The sequence below is a fragment of the Salvia splendens genome, chromosome 14 (genome assembly GCF_004379255.2).
Source record: "Salvia splendens isolate huo1 chromosome 14, SspV2, whole genome shotgun sequence".
Taxonomy (NCBI): Eukaryota; Viridiplantae; Streptophyta; class Magnoliopsida; order Lamiales; family Lamiaceae; genus Salvia; species Salvia splendens.
Genome location: NC_056045.1, coordinates 2,291,403 through 2,304,878, shown reverse-complemented (window position 1 = coordinate 2,304,878; position 13,476 = coordinate 2,291,403). Strand labels below are relative to the sequence as shown.

The following is a 13,476-nucleotide window of genomic DNA, read 5'->3' as shown; positions in this document are numbered from 1 at the left end:
AACTCATACAAAATGTATCACATTTGTTTCATATTAGTACAAAAAGTTTAAAGTTGACATAAATCACACAAAAAGTTTCATTCATGTTTCAGTTAGTACATTTCATTATATGTGTTTGAACTGCGTTAACTCTTAATCTATGCGAAGTACAAAATGTTTCATCATTGTTTCATGCTACAAAAAGTTTTATGATTGTTTCATATTGGTACAAAGTATTTTATCATTGTTTTATGGTATGTACGTCATATAAGTAAAAAGTTAGCACCGTTTAAATACATATAACGAAATGTACTAAATTGAAACACGAATGAAACTTTTTGTATGATTTATGTCAAACCTTTTGTATTAATATGAAACAAATGTGATACATTTTGTATGAGTTATATTTATACCTACATATCGAGTTACTCAGTTGTGCATAATTTTATATTCTAAATTCTAATTAAAAGTAAAATTAAAAAGACTTGAATACTTTTGCATATTTTGATCATTATAGTAGCATGACTAGTCTGTTCTTTTTTTTCATTTCAGTCCATCAACTAAAGCCTGCAATGTATTATGTATAAGCTCAAATATTTGTTGGGCTTACAAATAAAGTGATCCAAGTCCATCCTAATTAATTTCCTGAACTAATAAAAAGTTGAGTAAAATTTTCCCTAATATTAGCTGGTGATAATAGTGCTAATAAAAATTGAAATTATTTGTGGCACTACTCACTAGTAGGTCACGCCACCACCCTTATTTATTGGTACAGATATATCACGAAACATATGAGGTCACAATTATATCTTCATTTCAAAGCTTGTCTAGGCTTTAATTATATGAGCTGTACCAAATTGGACTTGCACAAATTCTAATAACCCACACACATTATTAATTATTTTGTGGTCGTATTCAATTTTTTCACTTATGATTTAATATATTAAAATGTGTGATTGCAATAAATCAAACGGTTATCGTATAATTACGACATTTCTTATATCAGGTTTAATTTATTGAAATATTGAGAGGTTGGGAATTTATTTATAAGTCATTTTCTTGATTTTTTTTTTGGGCGTGACTAAATTTGAACCAACATGTGTTTGATTTTCTTGAAAAGGTTTGACGTTTTGGTTAAAATGTTGGGCGTGACTGAAATTGAACCAACATATTTGGAATATATATTGTTTTAGAAAAAAAAATATAATTAAATTTTTATAATTAGATAAATGAAGAAAATAACTTATGATGGAACCTAACGCAAACATTTTAAATGTTTTGGTCCCAAATTCGAGCATAAACAAAATGAGACAGCTTAGGCCCCTACCAAAAGTTCTTTTCTTTTTTTTTTTGAAATTTTGAAATTTTCGAAAACTATTTTCAGCCCTCACCAAGCCACAATAATCTTTGAGATTCACTTCCAAATATTCCAAAAAACTCATAATGCATTTAGAATCTTGAGATTTTTATAAACTGAACTTTCAAAATGAAAAGAAATAAGGGAGGGAAAATACATTATGGGAAAAACCAATAAACAATTAAAACTTCTACAAATTGAGTTTGGATTTTGGACCACCTTTGAGACGCTCGAACCATAGCTAATACTCCATCTGTCCCATTAGAAATGAAACGTTTTCCTTTTTGGTCTGTCCTATTAAAAATGAAACGTTTCTAAAAATGGAAACAATATTCTCTCTACTTTTTCTTCTCTCTTACTTTACTCTCTCTTCATTAACTCATAAAACAACATTACATAAAATCTCGTGCCGAAAAGCAAATGTTGCATATTTAATGGGACGGAGGGAGTATTTTATTTGAATAAAAAAAGAAAAGAACTTTGTTTGAATAGGATAAATTGGAAAAGTTGGTTAGACTGTCTCTATTAAGGGTGAGGTGGATGCATGTTGTTTGTGAATAAAATTTAGTATTTATTTATAGACAAAGGTCGTATTCTTAAACATGTCAAGACAACAAAAAATCTGGTTACCGTTTACTTCTTTAACCACTTGCTTCATGTATGGTCCATAATCACTAGGATTTAAATTATTACTAGTAATTTTTGTTCTGCCCTTAGTGCATATGTTGCATTATTGTTGTCATGTCCTTGTAGAGGACCTAGCTAGTTTATTGGTATCTTTTATTTTAAACATTTAACTAAATATAAAATATGATGTTCTAGGCGGTGAAGTAATAACAAGTATAGTACTTAAAAGACAATATTTTTTAATTCTCTAATTTAAGTTATTTGGGACACATTATTCCAATAGATTCACTTAATCCCAACTTATATCAACATGAATTATCACTTTTTTTTCTTTCCCTTCTAATTATGTAAACTTAAATACTAGTACTACTTTTTCTTTTCTCACTATATCAATTATACATTAAAGCATATTTCTTTCCTTATCAAGGTCATTGTTTGTGAGACTATGCAATACTTAGTTTCACTATTACTATCATAATCTCATAGATTTGAATAATTGAAAATGTGGCAAAGATTAGGTCATTCTCTCTTACTATAATTAAGGGCATCAACAACCACGTACATCAAAACTGCAATTTACTTGCACTATTCACCTAATTTTTTTCCTCGTAGCTCCAACACGTTAGAGCACTTAACACTACGTATGATACCTCGTAGTGCACGCGCCATGCCATTGACCACCGAGATGGCCATATGTTGTGCACGCGCATATAGCGTGCATCTCGTGGAACAATGTTCACATGCTCGACATCTTGTCAGGCACCTCCCCTCCAACGCGTACGGTGCACCCAAGCCGGGCCGTGCGCCTTATGCCACCGTTGCCAATACCCTACAAAAGGGAAGGAGAAAATGCGTTGGCTAATAGTTAATGCTGAGTAAAAACTACAACATATTGTTCAATGAATGTGCATTCATGTTTTCTTAGCTGCAATACAACAAATAGGGCCTTCGTCCATTAATAATCATTAATTTTGGTGCTTGGTTACTTATTGATTCAACTCCTATTTTTATTGTGACAGACAAATTAATAATTAAATGCTGGCTAAAGAAGGTAGAGATAGTAGACTGCATAATAAAGTGGTTGGGAATTATTCTTTGAAAGGTTATACTCGAAACTGTGTAGCATATTAGCATCCTCCTCATTAAATGAAAACATTTACCATTTGATTGTACAATGCTGTTTATTTTGGAGTAGTTTAGTACTTTAGTTAATGAAAATTACAAAAATGAATTATCCGAAAATTATTCAATATTTTATCATAATAGTTTGCACTAAATAAATCAACGCAACACTAAATGTCTAAATGTAAATACAATGCTATTTTGTTGACTGTCATGACTCATGAATATAGGGAAGGTATCCAAACAATTAGGTATATCCAATCGCCAAAATGGCAAAGTATAATAAAATATTTTAGGAATGTTTTAGATATATAGAGAGAATTCTCTTTTTAGTGTGGCACTTTAGAGTACACCATTGAAAATTTTAGGGAGCATTGTTTTGTTATTATAGTGAAAAATAGTGTAATCTTCTTGATCAAATAAATTGAGTTTAGCATTTTAATTTGAGAAAATCGTCGGAAAAATCATAAAATTTGGCAAAAGTTTATGTCGCAAAATTTGGCAATATACTTACTACACATGCAATTTTTTTAAATATTAAACCTCATGATTTTTCTACTAGTAGATTTTAAAACTGCGAAATGAACCAAAATTTAATAAATTTTCATAATCTTACAATTTAGCCTTTTAAATATATCTCATACTTTGATTCAAATTCAATCACCATCAACTCAACAAGAAGTGAATCACACTTCAATAAGAATATGCATATATATATCATCACTATTTTCCTAAATTCTTCAGCTGTGAATGAACGATTAATTCTTCTTACAAAAGAATATTACCCCAAAAAAACAAAAGAATCCAAACAAGAAAACTAACAATGATCATCGCCATTCCTCTGTTCTCCCCTTCCTTCCCCTCCCCTTCAAGGAAGAGATCATCCCATCCCGCGCCTTCCCCGACAAGGCGCGCAAACGCAGGAAGAAGGCGACTCTCATCCCACGTATTTGCATATTTCTCGTGTTCAACTTCTTGTCGTATAATAAATCTTTATCTCAAGTATCCACATACCGATCCAAAGACGATTTCTCTACCGATTTACATGTTTTTCGCCCTACGCGACTTGCTCACCGATCAAATCTAGGCCGACGAGCAAGAAGGATATCCCTTGGAACAGCAAGAAGTAAAAGTGGATACCTTGCGCCGACAGAAGGCTTCTTGCCGAGGCCGTGAGCAAAAGGAACGCGAGAGCCAGCTCTTTCGTGTAGATCCGGTTGTGTTTCTTCTTTTTCTCCTTCTGAGCCGCGAGCAGCTCCTGCTGCATTATCTCCTCACGCATCTCGTCCAGATTAGGCTCCGAGTTGTTCCTGTGGCGCGTTGGGAGCTGGTCCTTCTCGACCAGGGCTATGAGGTCGCCCTCGGACGAGCGCCCGGATTTCTTGGTGACGACCCACTCGTACGCGCTCCCGAGCTGGAAGAGGCCCGAGATCATGGCGTTGAATTTGGTCACTGACATGGTGTTCTCAAAGAGGAGGTAAGGGACGATGAACGGGAACGATTTTGGAGCCGGGAGTATGTTGAGAAACGACATGATGGCCGGTATATAGCAAACGACCCACGACGGGAGCGTGGCTTCCGGAACAAACATGGTCATTGGGAGAATGATGCAGAAAAGTGTGAATGAGTAAAATGGAAGTATAAGTTTTCTTAGCAAGAAAAATAGGAAGATCATATTGGCCTTCTTCAAAATGCTTATCTGCAACATCACATTTACACGCACATAAATACATCACACCATAGCAAAAACATGAGTATAAAAAGGGGGGGAAAGGCTCCCTCTCGACGTACCTCTGATCGGATAATGGCAGGCAAACAGAGACGGAACAGCTGCATTGGGCCGGAATGCCATCTATGCTGCTGCTTCCGGTAAGCCTCATACGACTCGGGCAGTTCACATTGGCACTGGACATTCAAGAAAGCAGCAACATTACTAAATACTAACACACAAAGTAAAGCAAGAAAAAGGCAAAAAAAGCTACCTCAACATCATTGAGGAAAACAAACTTCCATCCGTGAAGATGGGCGCGAACAGCGATGTCCATATCCTCGACAGTGGTCCTCTCCAACCACCCGCCAGACTCCTCCAACGCCTTTATCCTCCATATACCAGCGGTCCCATTGAAGCCAAAGAAATTCAAGAAAATCCCATTAACCTGCTGCTCCACCTCGAAATGAAAAGCCAGATTAATCAGCTGCAACCGCGTAAGCAGATTCTCATCCTTGTTCACAAATGACCACCTTGCTTGGACCAGTCCTACCTCCTCATTATCCTACCAAATCCAAAGTGAAACCAAACTTTTCATTCACAAACAAGCATATCATCATGACATAATCCAAATCACATTACATCACAAGATAATCAACCTTAAAGCATGCCAAGGAATTCAAGAATTCAAGAAACAGACACATTCAATCAAAAAAGCAAAAGACACCTTAAAGTGAGGGATGGTTCTCATCAGAAAGTCCGGACTTGGCTGGAAATCAGCGTCGAAAATGGCAACAAATTCGTAATCTTTGACATAGCTGCAATTCATGGCTGACTTAAGATTGCCTGCTTTATACCCCTCCCTAATCACTCTATGCCTGTATATGATGTTGGCACCATTCTCCTGCCATTTATGAACTTCCTCCTTTATCATCAACTGCGTTATCGGATCATCCGAATCATCCAATACTTGAACCAACATCCTCCCCTTTCGCCACTCCAAATTGCACACAGCAGCTATAGATTGCTGATAAACCTATCCCAGAATCCCCATACTCAATAAAATTAAAAACAACACATAAATCAAGAATTCAAGAATTCAAGAATGTGAAGAAAGCAAATACCTCTTTCTCATTGCACATAGGGATTTGAACAAGCACCATGGGGAAATAGCCATCACCATCACCAGACTCAAGATCCATAATGCAGTGTTCGGCAACAGGCTTAATGTTCCTGAGCTTAATCCAAAGGCAACCCAAGCAGAGAATAAGCCTGTCCAAGCTCTGGATGAGGAAGAGGACTATACAGAGAGTGATCAAAAGCTGCAGCGGCGGAGCGAGATACCCCACTCTGATCAAAACCCAAGTGGAGTAGAGCGAATCAAACGCGCCCTTAACCACCGCGGCGTCGGCCAAGCTGTACAAATCCGGCTGCCGGAAATTCCACCCTTTGAAATAAGCAGCCATTTCGAAACAGAGCAGAAGCAGAGACAGCAACAGGAACGCCTTGATGCAGGCGAAGAATCTCGGCTTGGAGGAGGAATCCAAGCCGTCGGTGCGCCCCGAGGCCACGCGGCGGCGGACGGCGGAGGTGAGGGAGACGAATGCGGCGGCGATGGAGGTGAGGCAGCCGGCGGCGCGGTGGGCCTTGAGGAGGAGCACCCAAGTGAGCTGCTTGGCGTTGCGGTTGCGGCCGCCTTTGGCCACGGCGGCGTCGTTTGGGCAGATGAAGTCCTCGTCGGAGGGGGACTCGAGCTCCACCATCGACCAGTTGTTCGGCTTCTCCATTTTCACCACCACCGGCGTGCCTCTGTGTGGCTCCTTCGCCCACCACAGAGATGGGGCCATTTTTTGGCTTCAAGATTGAATCTTTCGGTGGCCCTTTAGCTCGAATTGTCGAGAATTGGGGGAAATGCAGAAGAAAGGTTTGAACTTTGAGTTGAAAATGGAGGGAGAGAGAGAGAATGCTACAAAAGATTCATTTTTTATGACGCGTGGGAGTTGTGAAGGAAGCTAGACGTCTCCAAAGCATTGGAGACTTGGTGTGGAGAAGAATTATTTGCAGAGGAACCATAAAATATATGGAAATACAGAGAGAAGAGAGAGATGGATAATTGTAAAGACTGTTGAGCAAAAGTATAGTACAAAAGGAGCTTTACATTGCATAAACATTCATTTTACAGCTAATTAGACAGATGGGAAGGAGTAAATGATTTATTTCCAACACAAATTGGAAAATTTGAATGAAAAAAAAGGGGAAAAAGGAAAAGGTAAATCATGAAAATACCCAAACTAAAACCGACAGCACGTTCTTGTAATACTATATCTTCTCCACTAACAACCCTCATTTCATTTTCAGGCAAACAATTTGAAATCTTTCTTTTTTTTCTCTTGAAGAGATCGGAAAAATGCACAATTGCGATGAGATTTTTGGCCTTTTAAAAGGGGACAAAGATTAAGAGGCCAATCAATGAAACAAGATTAGATCAACCAAGAAAAAAAATTGAATATACCGACAAAATGTTGTGGGCATTAGGGTTTTTTTAATAAGAAAGATATCCCCAAAAAATCTGTAGATAAAATGCCCAGAACCAGAAGAAGGAATTGTGTGGAATCTGGAGATGTGTGAATTTGTGAAAAAAAACCCTAAAAGAGAAAATAGGGAAGTCAAAAGAATTTAATGTATTGAAGAATTAAACCTATTAATCAATTAGAGAATATGGGAGATATAGACTAAATTACGTTAATTTTGATGGAATTAATGCCTTTTGTTCATTTCACTTTATTGAATCCTACAGTTGAAAATTGGATTCGTTTGACTGACCAAATATAACGAGAATGGTCCTAACATTTTTGCAACTTTGTCTATTGCATGTGAATGCGATAATGATATTTCATATCTATTTGTTTATTATTTTAATTTCCAGATTATTAGGAATAAAATAATCATTATTTGTATTGTATTCAGGAGATAGTTGTAGTTTTCCAAAGTGTATTCGTGTTGACATATGTTCAAATAAAATTTTGCCACTTCAATACCTATTTTTTATTTAATTTGGATTCAATTACCTAGTTTGTTTGGCGTATTAGGAAGGAGAACTTATACTACTATCACAGTTTGCGAATTTTCAAGTAATTAACCTCTCTCTTCTTGTGGGTTGACTCAAATTAATTTTATTATGAGGGTCTTAATGACACTTATTTATTCCTCCTTTTACTTAAAAATTTATTACTACTACCTAGGAGTAGTAAAGTAATTGTGAATTTGTGATAGAATAAATATACTTTCAACTGCTAGATAAAAAGTAGTGATCCTAAATCTCAATAACTAAATCATTTTAATATATCGAGAAAAATGAAGGACGTTGAACTTAATTACTCCCTCCGTCTTATTCAATATGACCACATTTCCTTTTTTTATTTGTCCTTATCACTTTCCAATTTTAGAAATAATCCCTTCTCTTCTATCTCTTCATTAAAATATTCAACAACATTTTTTCTCTCTACTTTATTCCACCTAACAACACTTCCTAAAATCACGTGTCACTCAAGAATGTGACCATCTTGAGTGGGACGGAGGAAGAACCACTTTCAAGAAAATAGTTTGTAGATATTGGTGAATATATACCATTAAAATGAAGATATAAATAGAGAGCGAGTGTTATAGCCATTGACCCCATCTACATAGATGAATGTCACCTTAAATGATTATGAAATAATGAAAGAACTCTATCTTTTTCTTCTTAAATTTTAAATTATGAAAGTCTGAAATTAATCCTGGTGAGGATTATCAAATAGACGGAAATTTGGGGGAAGAATAAGCTTTCGTGACTTTTTTTTTTTTTGAGTTTTTTCTTCTTCTAATTTTTAGAAGATAAAATGACGCCCTTTATCACTGTAAACTTTTATTGATTCCGGGTAATTACGTCAATGTGACAATGTGCATATACTAGTAAATTATTACTATTTCAAAATGGAATATACTACTGAGAATCCGTTCAAAGCCAAGTTTTTCAGAAATAATTTTAAAAATATGTGGTGGAGTAATTTACAATGGTGCTTCCTAACAAAGTATGAAATTGACACCATATTAAAGTTAAAATAGCCGTTCTATTTGTCGAAAATAGCCCTCAAGTTGCTTGAAGCACCGACAGTATTTTACTAGTAGTAACATGAACCCTAATTGACCATTTTCGTAAATTTGCGCAAAGGTGCGACATCCACAATTAAATGCGGTCCTATGACGGTGATAACAACATATTTAAAACGTTACAACAAATAAAATATTTGTATTGAAATATTATAGTACTCCTATGCATATTTATTTTATTTTATCTTATCCCACCTCACTACCAACCGCTTGGCCCCACATTCAACATCACGTGTAGACTTGTGGTTTTCGTTCTACAGTGTAACCATTTTGACCATTTAATGAAATTATTTGAGTCGATCGAAATATCATCATTGTTTTTTTATGATAATTTGCTCTATTTTGAAAACGGCAAATAGATTGCAGAAAAATAGGAATTTTTGTCTAATTTTCATCCAATTTTAATAATTTCTCAACTTTTTTCATGGTGAAATATCTCAATCTATTACTCGTTACTGATTTGATGCACACTAATTTTTTAAACAGTAAAACGAATTATGACCAAACTTGATAGTTTATATATAAACACTCAAATCCAAGAGCTTTGTAGTCAACCAATCCCCACTCTTTCTCTTTGTGATGGATTCACCAAAAAGCAATAGGAAGAAGAAGAAGATACTAATGTTCCCATGGCTAGCCCATGGCCACATCTTCCCCTACCTCCAACTAGCCAAGAGAATACTCTCCATCAAAAAAGACCTCCACATCCACCTCTGCACCACCGCCGTCAACATCCCCTCCATCACCTCCTTCCTCCACAAACACTCCCTCCAAACCTCCATCTCCACCCTCCCCCTCCACCTCCCCCCCACCCCCTCCCTCCCCTCTCACCTCCACACCACCAAAAACCTCCCCTCCCACCTCCACCTCCCCCTCATCCAAGCCCTCCAAACCTCCCAACCCTACTTCTCCCTCCTCCTCTCCTCCCTCCTCCCCGACCTCCTCATCTTCGACGTCTTCCAGCCCTGGGCCGCCTCCTCCGCCGCCTCCTTAAACATCCCCGCCGTTCACTTCTCCCCCCTCGGCGCCACCACCATCTCCTACACCCGCCAAGCCTACAACTCCCCCTCCCTCCCCCCCTTACCCTCCCCCAACCCCCTCCTCCTCCGCCCCTCCGAGAAACAAACCCTAGACTCCCTCTTCCACCTCCTCCTCTCCGAGGTCTACCCCCCCGGCCCCAACTCCACCCTCATCAACTTCCACCTCTCCTCCGACGTCGCCCTCCTCCGCACAATCCCATCCCTCGAACACAACTACTTAAACTACCTCTCCCACCTCCTCCCCACAAAAAAAATCCTCCCTGTCGGAACCCTAGTCGACGACAACAACGACATTGACAATGGGAGTGACGATGAATCCGACATAATGAGATGGTTGGGAGAGCAAGAGGAGCACTCCACCATCTACATTTCGTTCGGGAGCGAATACTTTTTATCAGACAAGGAAATATCTGAGCTGGCAAAGGGGCTCGAGATCTCGGGAGCCGGCTTCGTGTGGGTGATCAGGGGGAGGGAGGAGGTGGAGTTGCCGGAGGGGGTGATGGGGAGGGGGAGGGTGGTGGTGGGGTGGGCGCCGCAGGAGAGGATACTGAGGCATCCGAGCGTGGGGGGGTTTGTGAGCCACTGCGGGTGGAGCTCGGTGAACGAGAGCGTTTATCACGGGGTGCCGGTGGTGGGGATGCCGGTGAATGTGAATATGTTTGTGGATGTGAAGATGTTGGCGGAGGCGGGGGTGTGTGTGGAGGTGGAGAGGGAGGAGGAGGGAGGGTTTAAGGGGGAGGAGATTGGGAAGGCGATAAATGCGGTGCTGAGAGGGGAGAGAGGAGAAGGGTTGAGGCGGAGAGCGAAGGAGGTGAGTGAGAAAATGAAGATGGAGGATGAGGCAGCCATTCATCAAGTTGCGGATCACCTTTGGCAACTCTGTTGCAAGAGAGACACAGACATATAATTAATTTATGTGCTTTGTACTTTTGTATATTTTGATAATAAAAATAAACAGTTATAATCGAATAAAAGAGCATGTGTCCCTTTTGGCAGCACGAGTTGTGGTGACCTTAACGACACAAATTCAAGCATGATTAATCGATTCCACCAAAGTCGGATTCGATATAACTGTCATTTAAAAAAAAGCTTATCCCTTGACAAAAATATTAAAGGGTACATTCGTAATGAAACCGCAAGATATGTTTTTATAAAGAAAAATCATTTTCCAAAATACTCCCTCCGTCCCCGAATAAGAGTTGCTAATTTCCATTTTGGGCCGTCCTCCATTAAGAGTCACTCTTCATTTTTACCATAAATGGTAATAGAAAATGAGTTGAAAAAGTTAGTGGATTGTGGGGCCTACTTTTATATATTAGTTTTATAATAAAATCATTAAAATGTGAGTATGAATTAATTAGTGGAATATGAAGTCCACTACAAAAAAATGGTAAAAGTAAAATGAGACAAATTTTAGGGGACGGACGAAAATGGAAAACTGGGACTAATTTTCAGGGACGGAGGTAATACTTCATAACATTTTTAAATGGGGATACTTTAGTAAATGCAAACTGACTTAATTAACCGGATTCATGCATAGTGTCGTCCCGTCGCAAAAATTATATATATAAAAAAAGTTACGTGGATCTTTGAGCCTTGGCTGGTTATACACGGTATCTTAATATCTAATGAAAATTTAGATATATTATTCCGTTGATTATGGTTTTGTAACCTATTATAAAGATGACATGCTTTATCTCTCCTGCTTGGCCAAGGATGAAAATTTTGTAACCAAACGGGATTTGAGGAAAGTTTCGCCGGCCATGGCTATTTTTAACCCGTTTCAATTTTAAGGTACAGACAGCCTTGAATAATGATATGTCCTCTGATTCAAGATTATGCTATTTCGCAAAATTAATTATTTAGTATAAAAATTTACAATGAGTAAATTATTTTTTTAGGAAAAAATAATTAATAGTTTCATTTTTATGTTTCAATCCTTTGTAGCAAGGGTAAGTGGTTTAAATGGTTATGAATATTTTAATTATATCTTTTATTATAAATTAATAATATTAATTAAAATAATTTATTGATATTTAAAAATCTAGCTTTTAAATTTAATTTTATAAAATTAAATTTAATATTAAAATAAAGAAACAAAGTGAAGGATGGCAAATGGAAGAAGAAAATAAACCTTGAATGTTAGATTTAGTGCATCATTGAAATAATATCAGATTGAAAAAGTTAAAGATGTGAAAATATCAAATTGTCCAGCCCCCCCCCCCCCAAAAAAGGGTATTTTCGAGAGAAAACAGTGCAAAAGGACCGATTTTAAAATAAACCTTTAGTTCAGGGACTACTGGTGATAATTTAAAAATCCATGGACTATAGATGAAATAAACTTATAGTTCATGGACCATTGTTGTAGTTCACGCATTCAATAAAAAATATAGTAATAAAGTAGCGGAGAAAAAAGTATAGAGAATAAAGAAAGAGATAGGGAAAAGTAAGTGAGAATAAATGTGTTGACTTTTACTAAAAAAGGAAATGACTCTACTACTATGGAACGTACCAAAATGACAAAATGACTTCACTACTATGGAACAGAGGGAGTAATATTATTGCATTTGTGTCCTTTATGTGAATATATTTACTGTTATTATTTATATTATAATCATTTTAATCTAAAAAATATAGAGTGTGGGTTGGTTCGTGAAAGGCTAAGGGGACCGAAGGCGGGCGAGGATCTCGTGAGGGTTTGTTATCACACATCCGAACCCTACATTAGTATGTTATTGTTCGCTTTTGGCAAAACACTCCGGGAGGGAAACATAGAATCAATGAAATAAAAGACAAATAGTAATATCAGTTTCTATTCCGACATATTTATATTATCAGCTATTCAGCTATATGAAAAAAGTATTTCGTCAAAGAGAATTAAAAGGGGTAATTTAAGCCGTACAAACAAATTAAATCGTGTGCGATCTAGTCTTACTACAACAAATTAAATTGTACAGTATTAAGTCTCCTTTAAAATAATTAAGACATAATTTACCAATTATGATACCATGTTTTATTATCACTAACAAATTTCTAGTATTATTGATCCTATTAAATAAAGCCTAATGATTGACATGGGCCACATTGCCCAAGGCCTTTTAACTTCTTATTATATGGTGTAACTATAATAACATACGTGATGATCATAAATGGGTCCGGTCATAAATTGTATTTGTACATGAAAATTATTAAATCTAATGACTATGCATATTTTTCAGGCATTAATTTATCCATGACTTGGATTTTGGACTCATCTTAAAAATATAGGAGTAATAATGACATGTACTCCCTCCGACCGACACAAAAATTTTATCCATATTGTAGACAACACACAAAAAAAATCTAGTTAGTCAGATATGAACTCCGACCGATTACTTGCAAGTGATTACTATTATGGATGTTGTGTGATTTAGTCATTTAGAACAGGAAAGGATATTTCAATTTTTTTAATAATTCGGGTTGGGTACCCGATATTTCGGGGCCTATACCCGACG

The 13,476-nt window shown here is 37.1% G+C and overlaps 2 protein-coding genes across 2 annotated transcripts; one reads left to right on the top strand and one right to left on the bottom strand.

Annotated features, from left to right (window-relative positions):
- Positions 1-3,771: 3,771 nt before the first annotated feature.
- Positions 3,772-7,312, bottom strand: LOC121765974 (probable xyloglucan glycosyltransferase 12). The gene is made up of 5 exons (XM_042162281.1): positions 5,918-7,312; positions 5,521-5,829; positions 5,068-5,358; positions 4,877-4,990; positions 3,772-4,784 (listed from the first exon to the last, which is right to left on the bottom strand). The coding sequence occupies exons 1-5, from the start codon at positions 6,638-6,640 to the stop codon at positions 4,143-4,145; spliced, it is 2,079 nt and encodes a 692-aa protein (XP_042018215.1). The 5' UTR covers positions 6,641-7,312; the 3' UTR covers positions 3,772-4,142.
- Positions 7,313-9,224: 1,912 nt separating this feature from the next.
- Positions 9,225-10,956, top strand: LOC121763920 (UDP-glucosyltransferase 29-like). Its single transcript, XM_042160012.1, has one exon. The coding sequence runs from the start codon at positions 9,522-9,524 to the stop codon at positions 10,887-10,889; it is 1,368 nt and encodes a 455-aa protein (XP_042015946.1). The 5' UTR covers positions 9,225-9,521; the 3' UTR covers positions 10,890-10,956.
- The last annotated feature ends 2,520 nt before the right edge of the window (positions 10,957-13,476 follow it).